This window comes from Talpa europaea (assembly GCF_964194135.1).
Source record: "Talpa europaea genome assembly, chromosome: X".
Taxonomy (NCBI): Eukaryota; Metazoa; Chordata; class Mammalia; order Eulipotyphla; family Talpidae; genus Talpa; species Talpa europaea.
In genome coordinates, this window is record NC_140081.1 from 81,241,301 (window position 1) to 81,250,722 (window position 9,422).

General features: G+C 62.1%; 1 protein-coding gene across 1 annotated transcript; it reads right to left on the bottom strand.

Annotated features, from left to right (window-relative positions):
• Window positions 1-837: 837 nt before the first annotated feature.
• Window positions 838-8,885, bottom strand: ELF4 (E74 like ETS transcription factor 4; the record flags this gene model as incomplete). The annotated part of the gene is made up of 8 exons (XM_084259226.1): window positions 838-1,630; window positions 2,751-3,128; window positions 3,946-4,138; window positions 4,216-4,299; window positions 4,415-4,606; window positions 5,828-5,920; window positions 6,246-6,417; window positions 8,814-8,885. 8 exons carry the CDS (start codon window positions 8,883-8,885, stop codon window positions 838-840), a joined length of 1,977 nt encoding a protein of 658 aa, XP_084115352.1.
• Between the last annotated feature and the right edge of the window lie 537 nt (window positions 8,886-9,422).

Sequence of the window (9,422 nt, forward strand, 5' to 3'; positions counted from 1 at the left end):
TCCAGTCCGCCCGGCGCCCGCTGGGCCTGCGTGGCCGGGCCTCACGCCGGCAGGGCGGCCGCCTCCGAGGCGCTCGAGGTGCGGGCACGCTGGCACGGGCCGAGGAGGGCGGCTCCCCGCGGCCGAACTCCCTGCCCTCTCTGGCTGCTCCTCCGCTCGGCCTTTGCCGCGTCCTCGCCAACGGCACCTTCCCCCAGACGCGCGCCCTCGAGCCCTCGAGGCCCTCCTTCCCGGATCCGCTGCTGCTCTGCGGCCTCTCCCCGCTCCGGGGGCCCCACCCGCTCTCCAGAGTCTCAGCAACCGAATCTGGGTGTGCGCAAAGGGAGCTGGAGAATAATTTCCCTTCAAAAACACCCCCCACCCCTGCGGCCCACCCAGAGAGACCCACGCCCTTGGAAGCCTCGCAGCTGCACCCCGCGTCCTCCAGAAACAGAGACACTCAGAGACACACAGACACATTCACAGGCGGGGCGGCAACCCCCCGGGGGGCAGCCAGAGAGGGGGACACCCAGCCAGGCACAAGGACTTTCCCGCGAGCCCCTGCACCAGCCCAGGCCGCAGCTCCCCGGGCGCGCCCGCCACCGCCAGGCCGGCCCACGACTCTAGAGAAGCACATCGCCCGGTGCTCTCGAAGGCCGCGGCCTGACGCCGGCAGCGCTCAGATCGGGCCTGGCCTGGCGTGGCCATGGCTACGCAGGGCGGGGGGGGGGGGGGTCCCCCGGAAATGGAAGGGCAGGTGTACCGGAGCCGGGCCCCACTAAGGGAGGTCTGGGTAAAAACGCTGCTCGTCTTGGCCTGCAGCTCGCGACCCCCCCCCCACCCCGCCCTTCCTGCGTCTCAGGGCTCCATCTTGATCAGAGAAGTGGGGTTGAATGGGGAGAAGGGGGCCGGGGTGGGGGATCTGGTCAGCCGGCCCCCAGACGCGGGCACACTGGGCTCAGCCAGACACAGGGACCCTGAGCCTGAGGAGAGCTCAAGTTCAGCCACTGGGGTCAGCCCAACCGTGGGGCGGCTGGGAGGAGAGCAAGTCTGGCTCCCCAGAAGGCTCGAATTGTGGGGACCCCTGGAAACCAGCTGGGTTGGAAGTGGCTGAAGGTGAGCTTGCTCCCTCAGGAGCTCCCTCAGGGTCTCTTCAGGAACCAGCAGCCCCTCCACAGGGGCCCCCGTAACCACCCCCTGCACATATGAGGGAGACCTCAGCGGCCCCTCCTTGGCCCTCGGGGCTGCGGTGGCGCTAGAAGTCCTGATGAAGGCCGCAATGACAGTCCCCGGGGGCTGAGAGCTGGGCCCTGCGGGTGCAGCCCCTGTGACCGAGGGTGAGGCTGGATTGCTCGGATGGTTGGTCCCTGCCAGAAACTGGGGGAGGCCGCTCAGAATCAGTGGAGCCCCTGGTGTTGCCACCTGGCTCTCTTGGAAACTGGCGTTCAGAGGAAAGGACGCCTGCAAAGTGAAGGTGTCCTTGAAGGCCGAAGCAGGCGGAACACTCTGGAGAACGAGCTGGGTCGAAGCAGTAGTACTGGCAGGAGGCCCGCTGGTCAGCACCGTGGTCAGTGGGATTGTCTGCAGGGTCAAGGCTGAGCCCGAGCCCACAGGGGCCACCCCCAGGTGGATGTTGCCGGGCGCAGGAGTACTGAGGAGAGAGAGAACAGATTGGGTGGTTAAGGCAGGAGGCCTGGACTGCACGGCAAGGAGTGCCCGGGAGGAAGGAGCTGAGAGCAGTCAGCTGCTTTGTTCTGGTTGGTCAGGGTGAGGGGTCTTTTAGATCGTGGCCCTACTGCACTTCGCTCAATCTTCCAGTCAGCATGTTAGTCAAATAAGGTTGATGATGGAACGCGACAGCCGGAAACAGGCGCCAGAGGGGCTCCGTACCCTGGCCCTGGCCGAGACCACACAGCTACAGGGACTCACATGTGGGCTTGCTCCTCCCCAGCCGGGGTTCTTGCCCCTCCTCCGCACCAGCACCTCCCTCCCCCAGAGAGCAGCTCAGTAACCCGGGCTTGAGTAGTGAGGGGCACACACACAGAGCCCAGACAAAGCCCAAACTTTCCGGGGAAGACTGGAGGCACCTGAGTGTGGACAAGAAGCCACGAGAAAGTTTTCCAGGTGGGCCTGAAGGGCTGAGGAAGGCAGAGCCAGTGTCTCTGCAATATCTTCTGTTGTCTCTTTTCTGGGGTGGAGACTTGAGGGTGCTGGGGTGGAGGGGTGCGGTGTGTGCAGATGTGGAGGCCCCTGGTGGCCGCTGGGGGAACCTTCTTGGGTAACAAGACACCTGGGCGTGGCGCCAGAAGCCTCCCCAAGTCAAGAGCTGACTTCAGGGCCTCCCTGGTGGAGCAGGCGGTTGAGCACAGCGCTGTGAAGCTGTCCGCAGCCTCTGCAGCGCCCGTTCAATCCCCGCCAACCTCGGGGCAGCACACATGGCACAGCAGACCTCTCCTGTCTCGCCCGCTGCTCCCCTCAGCAGGGTATTTCAGTCAGTCTGCCTGTTCTGTTCCCCGCTCTGTCTCTGGTGGGTCCTCTCATCCTCCCACACATCTGGCCTGTACCCCTGTTCCTGTATAAATAAATCTTTAAAAAAAAAAGAGAGAGCTGACTTCACCACTACTTCGGTGCGGGACCCGGGGCAAGTCACTTTTCTGTCTTGACTGACAAGTTGAGGCCAGAAACACAGTAGAACTTTGCAAAAAGCTGAAAAGTAACCCCCAACACGAGGTGACCCAGTAAGACAACTGGGTAGAACCCTTACCCCTTACCTCACGGCTTTGGGGAGTTTGGCCTGGTTCTGTGGCGGCGAGACCAGCATGGTGGAGGTAGTGGGGAGCTCCTCATCTAGAGACAGTCCCGATTCCAGACTCGCAGATGGCTGGAGACCAAGCTGCTGAACCTTGGGCTTTTCCCAGGAGGAGCTGCCCTTGGCTTGGGGGGTGGCTCTGGAGGAGACTCTGGAGCTGTTTCGCCGGGTGGCACTACCAGAGGAGGTGGAGGGAGTGGAGGCCTGAGGTGATGATGCTGAGGCTTCGCTTCCCTCATCCTCGTCTTCGATCACCACCAGATCCTTGGGCATCTCCTTAAACTGGTACACCAGCCTCTGCCCTTCCACTTTGGCAAGGATGCCTCTTTGGTAGTAGTATCTGGGGGACAAAGGGCGGGGAGTTAGCCAGGGTCACGCCACCCACAGTCCACAGCCCGCGAGTGTGAGGCCAGTGGGGGAGCAAAGGGGGGGCAAGGGGAGGAGTGGGGCCAGCACCTGGACTTGGGAGGTCTTTATGAGACCTCAGAGCTCTTGCTCTGAGCATCAAAGGGTCCGCGAAAGGGACCCAAAGCAGCCCCCACCCTGCTTTGGGGCAGAGGAGAGGGAGGGAGGAGGGCGCAGATGACGGGCGCTCGCGGTCCCACTGCCTGAATCACGCAGGGCCCTCTCCCGGGGTGTCCGGCTTGCAGACCGTGAAGGAGGCCCTACTGGGGGAGGGGAGGCCCTAAGAAGCCTGGTGGCGCAGGGGTTAAATTCTCAGCACTATCAGGCTGGTGGCAGCCACTGCGGCTTGAGTTCGATCCCCGCCAGGGAGCTACCCACGTGGCGCAGCAGGCCTCTCCTGACTCGCCCGCCGCTCCCCTCAGCAGCGTGTTTCAGTAGATCCTCCTGTTCTGCTCCCCTCTCTCCCTCTCTCTGGTGAATCCTCTCACCCCCGCACCTCTGGCCTGCACCCCAGTTCTTGTATGCATACATACATAAAATAAATGTTTTAAAAAAAAAAAAAGCTCTTCCATTCTAAAAAAGAAAAAACACCAGGAAAGAAAAACAAGAGGAGGGGACTGTCCTCCCAGAGGGGCAAGCAAAGGGGGAGTGTTTCCTCCGAGGGTGAGCCCGGTCTCTCGGGGGACACCGCGGCCCTGGGGAAGAGCCTGGCAGCGCCCACGGCAGGGCCCGGGAGGCCGAGCCGCGCCTACCTTAGCGCCCGGCCCATGGTCTCATAGTTCATGTCAGGCTTGTTCTTCTGCTTCCCCCACAGCTTGGACACGGCTTTGGAGTCCACCAGCTTGAAAATGCCCTTCTCGCGCTGGGTCCACTTGATGTACTTGGGGCAGGTGTTCCTGTCCTGCAGCAGCGCCAGCAGGAACTCCCACAGGTAAATGGTGCTGCCTGCCGGAGGGCGCGGGCAGGCGGTGAGGGCCTGCAGCCCCTGCCCCGCCGCCCCCGCCCCGCCCGCCGCCGCGTACCTTTGCCGTCCTTGGACTTCTTCCGGATGGGCACGCTGGGGTCGGTGACCGGCGAGGCGCTGCGGCTGTCCTTCGTCTTCCGGACTGCGGGGGACACGGCGAGAGGAGCGTGAGGCCGGGACCCCCTTAGGGTCTCCCCGACTCCCCACCCCTGTCGCTCACCTCCTTGAAGCACCCCCCCCCCCCCCGTGTCTCTTACTTCTCTTCTTCGATTTCCCGGTCCTCTTGGCACTGTCCTCCCCGAGCGCCTTCTCCTCCGGGGGCTGCCCCTCGCGGCCGCCAGCGTCGCCGGCCTTGGCCAGAGCGCTGGGCTCGGGGACAGGAAACGTGTAGTTGGGCAGAGCGCCGGCCAGAGCCGGGTCTGAGTCTGGGAGCATCTCAGGGGAGCTGACTGCAAGAAGAAGGGCCTGAGGTGACCGGGGCCCCAGGGCGGGGTGGGAGCTGGGCCGGTGCTCCGGGAGGGGGGCTGGAGGGGCGGCTGCGCTTGCAGACGCGGCACGTGTCTCGCGCCAGGAGGAGAGGAAACACCTGCAGCGCTGTGGGCACGAGCGGGCCCCAATCACGGCTGCCACACTGGGAGCCCACAGCCGGTGGCGGGGCGTTCTAGGCAGCTCCCAGGGTAAAGGACCACCTCGAGTTAGTCATCGGCTCATTTTGCAACTCCGGAGGCCTTGACAGCAGTTAGGCCAATCTCTCTGCTTTCCTGGTGCGTAGACGGGGGCCCAGAGACAGTAGGACACGTGCCCAAGGGCACACCGCAAGCTGGCGCCTGTGCCCGTAGGCCTTGCGTGGAAAGCTGTTGCCTCCTGGATGAATATTCTTATCGGAGCCAGGATTACAAATGCTAGGACTCTTCCCTGGCAGCTTCCCTCCCCCCACCACCCCCACACCTGCTTGGGCAGGGATATTAGGGGGCCAGGAATCACCCTGTGGTATCAGAGGGGAGGAGCCAGCGGGGATGGAGGGGGCTCATGGGCAGGTAGGAACCAGCCTTCAAGAACAGGGAAGGGAGGGGGGTGCTCCAAGCCTGGCACATTTCCCAGTAAGCCACACCCCGCAGCCTTCCTGGGGGCCAAGCGAGACAGCAGAGGGGCCAGAAAAGTCACCCTGGCCCACGGCACAGCCCCCAGCATGGACGGACCTGGAGGAGTCTGTCACAGGAAGCCAGCCGGGCCCCGGGAGACGGCAGCTGTCGGAGCCCAGTGGCATGCACGAGAGACCGGGCAGAAAGTACAAGGCCGGCCGTCAGGGGCCGGGAGGGGAAATGGGGAGATGGTGTCTACGGAGGCAGAGTGCCCATCTTGCAGGCTGAAGAGAGTTCTAGCATCAGCGGTGACCGTTGCACGCCCCTGAGCTATCCACGGACGTGTCGGTGAGGGGGTCTGTTTTACGTCGGGTGTATTCTGCCCTCAGTTAAACATCGGGGAGAAAGTGCCCTTGGCCGTCTCGTCCTCGTGCTCTCCTGCCCCTTCCCAGGCCCGGCACGGCTAGAAGCACGTCTACGTATGCACAAGCCGGCGGCTACCTGTGCCCCCGCACGCGCTGCACCGGTGTGGTCGTTATAAAGGGCGTGTCCTGGCACCTTGAGCGAAGGCACCAGCTTTGAACTTACAGATTTGCTTCTCATCCAGCACGTCGTTGGGAGACTCGACATTGAGCAGCACTTCCGTGGTCGACATAGGCTGCATGGCTGCCTCATTGTCATCTGGTGCCAGGGTCCGTGGTGGGGGGAGAAGAAACGGTTGCCTCAGGCACAGCCCAGAAGGGACCAGAACACCCCCGCCCTGCTTCCCCTTTCCTCTTCACCCCCGCAGAGGACGCCTGGTTTCCACTCCCTCGTTGTCCTGCCACATCTCTGAAAGACCTGAATCCGCTTCCATGGCCCCCTCTCTGGGGAGCGGAACTACTTTTTGGGGCTGGTCTAAATTCCAACAGTCGGGGACCTGCTCGTGCTGCCTGGGTCACTAGAAGCCGCGGTGGCCAGCACCCCCTTCTCCACCATGCCTTCCCTGTCCCGAAGAGGAACAGACCTGCCAGCAAGAAACTGCCCTCCAGGACCTGGTCCTGAGTCATGCACAAGGCGCCGTCGGTTATGATGCTGTTGTGGCCATCGTCCAGCTCCAGCCCCGAGTACAGGTGCAGCAGCTCAGGGTAGGGCACCTGCTCCACGATCACAGCTGGGAACACCGAGGGGTCTTCCAGCTGTGGAGAAGACAGGGATTTGGTTCAGGCCCGCTCCATCCCCCTCTGTCAAGAAGTCCTCCCCACTGGAATCTGGCCCTTCTTGCGATTCTTAATTCTTGTAGCTCTCAGGGGCTGCCCTGGGCAGGGATGACGATGGTGCTCTGGGTCCAACCTCAAGACGGCTGGGTCAGCTGCGCACCACCCGGACTCAACGTGCCCCACACTGGAGAAGAGGCAGCCAGGCCTCGCTGCCTGGGCGCACAGTCTTCACTGGTGGTGTTTCTGGTGAATGGAGGCCTGAGGGCATGAAGCTCATCCTGGTGCCAGTGGTGACGGCAAGGCAAAGAGCTCCATCTACAGCCTGGTAAGGGGCTCCCCGCAGCCAGGGTTCGGTGCCCAGGCTAAGGGGCTCCGATTGTGCCATCTTGGGGCTCAGTCTATGCCATTGAAGACAGAAGAACAGAGACGTCATAGAGGTCGGCAGGGAAGGGCCCGTCCTGACTGGATGGGCAGCTCTTCATGTTCAGGGAGAACCAGGAGGAGGAGAAGCAGGTTTTGGGGGGAAAAAATTAAGAGGAGTGTCTGGCTATGGTGAGCTTGAAGTACCTTGGAGATGTCTGAAATGAAGACACTTTCCAGGGAGGGAGATCCATGTGTCTAAGAGCCACAAGGAGGGTCGCTAAATCTTTTGGGCTGGATAAGGTTAACATGGGATCTGACCCCTGAAGAACAAAGTTGATCTAAAATCAAAGCTAAATATAAAAGATTAGGGGAGTATTTACATAACAAAAGGGGATTATTTAAATGTAAATGCAATTACTTTTTAGGATTAAAATTCAGCTGCCCTGGACATAGTTCAAGTACCCCGTGACCACATGACCAGCGGCCCCAGAACCTGCAGCACAAATACAGCGTCTCGGAAAGTTCTCTTGGGTTGTGCTCATCTACTTCGTGTCAGTTTCCTCGCGTATAAAATGGGGTGATCCTATTGTTGACCCCATGGGTTTAAAATATAAATCAATGTGCATTAAGCCCTTAGAACAGGGCCTGGCATAGAACAGGTTCTCCAGAAGTGTTTTAGCCATCAGGGTCCTCTAGCACACTGGGGACGTTTTATTTCTCAGCCTGGGGGGTGAGCTCGTGGATGTTCATTTTCTAGCTATTCTTTCATGTCTGAGAGACGGCGAGTCCTCTGGGTATGGATATGTGATTTGTGCACTTTCGTATTCATGATACATTTTGCAAAAAAAAAAAAATTGTTTCCTAAAAAGAGCGGGAGAAGGGAGGTGAGGGGTCAACACCGGGCGGAGCGGACCCCGGGCAGAAGGAGCTGCGGGAAGGAGAAGCAAGTCAAACTGGTGAGAAGCACTGAGAACCCAAGTGAGGCTCCGCTGCCCGCCCTTCCCCACAGTGCCCGCCAGCGGCCAGGCGCCCCGGGGAGCGCAGGAAAGTTGAGCAAGCTCAGGCCCCTCAGGTTGCAGAGGCTGCGCGGCCTGCTCCAGGCCCGCTAGGGGGCAGCCTTGGGTAGGTACTAGAGGCCCACGAAGCTCTCAGTCCTCAGGAGGAATTAGGATAGAGGGACCTACTTAGGTTGGGGCGCCCTTGGGGGAGCTGGTTCTGCTCTGGTGAAGACGGGGAGATGGCAGCGAGGCAGGGCGGGGAGCGGGCTTGCCCGAACACTGTGGCCAAACTGGCATCAGAGCCCAGCGCTCCCGACTTCCTGGTGCATTCCTTCCGCCAGGCCTGGCTGCCTCTCTCCAGTTTGGGGAAGCAGAAGAGGGGGTGGGGAGTGATGAGTGCGCGGGGGACACCACCCGATGGGGCCCGCTGAGCCCTCGGTGCAGGGCAAGGTATGAAGCAGTGGGGACCAGGCGCCAGAATTCTGCCTCTCCCCCCAGCGCCCCCCGCCCATAAGGCCCAGTCCCCACGCATCCTAAATCTTCAGAGCGAGGCCACAAGCCGTCATGGTCGGCAGGGCCAGATGCAGAGCGTGAGGGGGACGGGGTGGGGCGCTGCCCTGCGGCCGTGCCAGGGCGTCCTCCCTGTGACACCGGGGCGGGGGCGGCGACGGGGCGCGCAGGGGGCCGGTGGACACCCGTGCGGCAGCCTGCGCTGCTGGCGGCCGGCCGGCTCGGCTGATGGACTTAGCAGCTGCCTGGCTGGCCTGGTGACCACGCGGGCCACGTAACCGCACGAGGCAGCCGGCTCACGGCTGACCGGCCACGTGAGGGAGTCTCCGCCGGCGCGTAGCCGTCCAGAGGGCAGGCTCGGTGCCCTGGGCCTAGTAGGTGCTTGATCAATGTTTGCTGACTGGCTGGCCGGCCGCTGTCGGGCTCCCTGGCTGTCTGCCCGCCTGTCTGCATCCATCTGATCGTCCACCCTGGCTGGCTGGGCTCTGCGCTCTGGGGCCCTACCTGGTGGATATCGTCCATCCCGTTGCTTGCAAACTCAAAGATCAGGTCACTGGGTTGCAGGGTAATAGCCATGCTGTGTTCTCAGAGCTGCAGTGGGATTGGCAGGGCCCTCTGGAGCTGCAGGGATTTCTTGATGAAGTGCCTCTGCCCAGGGACCTTGCAGCCTAGAGCTCACACCCCGGGCCACGGTAAAATCGGGGGTGTTGAGAGCAGGAGTAAGTGGTGGCCTAGGCCAGGTTCAAGGCTGCATGCTGGGCTGGGCCCGCCACAGGCCTGACCTAGGGAGAGAGGAGACAGGCGCCGTGAGTCCCCTTCCTTCCGCCCAGCTCCCAGGACAGGCAGACCTGGCCACGCCGGGCAAACTGCCAGAGAGGGTGGGCACCTGGGGCGGGCTGTGGCCGGGGAGAGGGGGAAGAGACAGAGGAGGCAGGGAAAGAGAAGGAGGACAGGAAGGGGACGAGCGGCCTCCAGCGGGAAGTGGCTGAGCTTCCCACCAGCACCTGCACCTGAACTGGCCCCGAAGATGCAGAGCTTCCTTTCCTCCCCTCCTCCCTCCTCTGGACAAGGTGACAGAGGGATATGGGGTTCATTCGACCCTGAGGATTCATC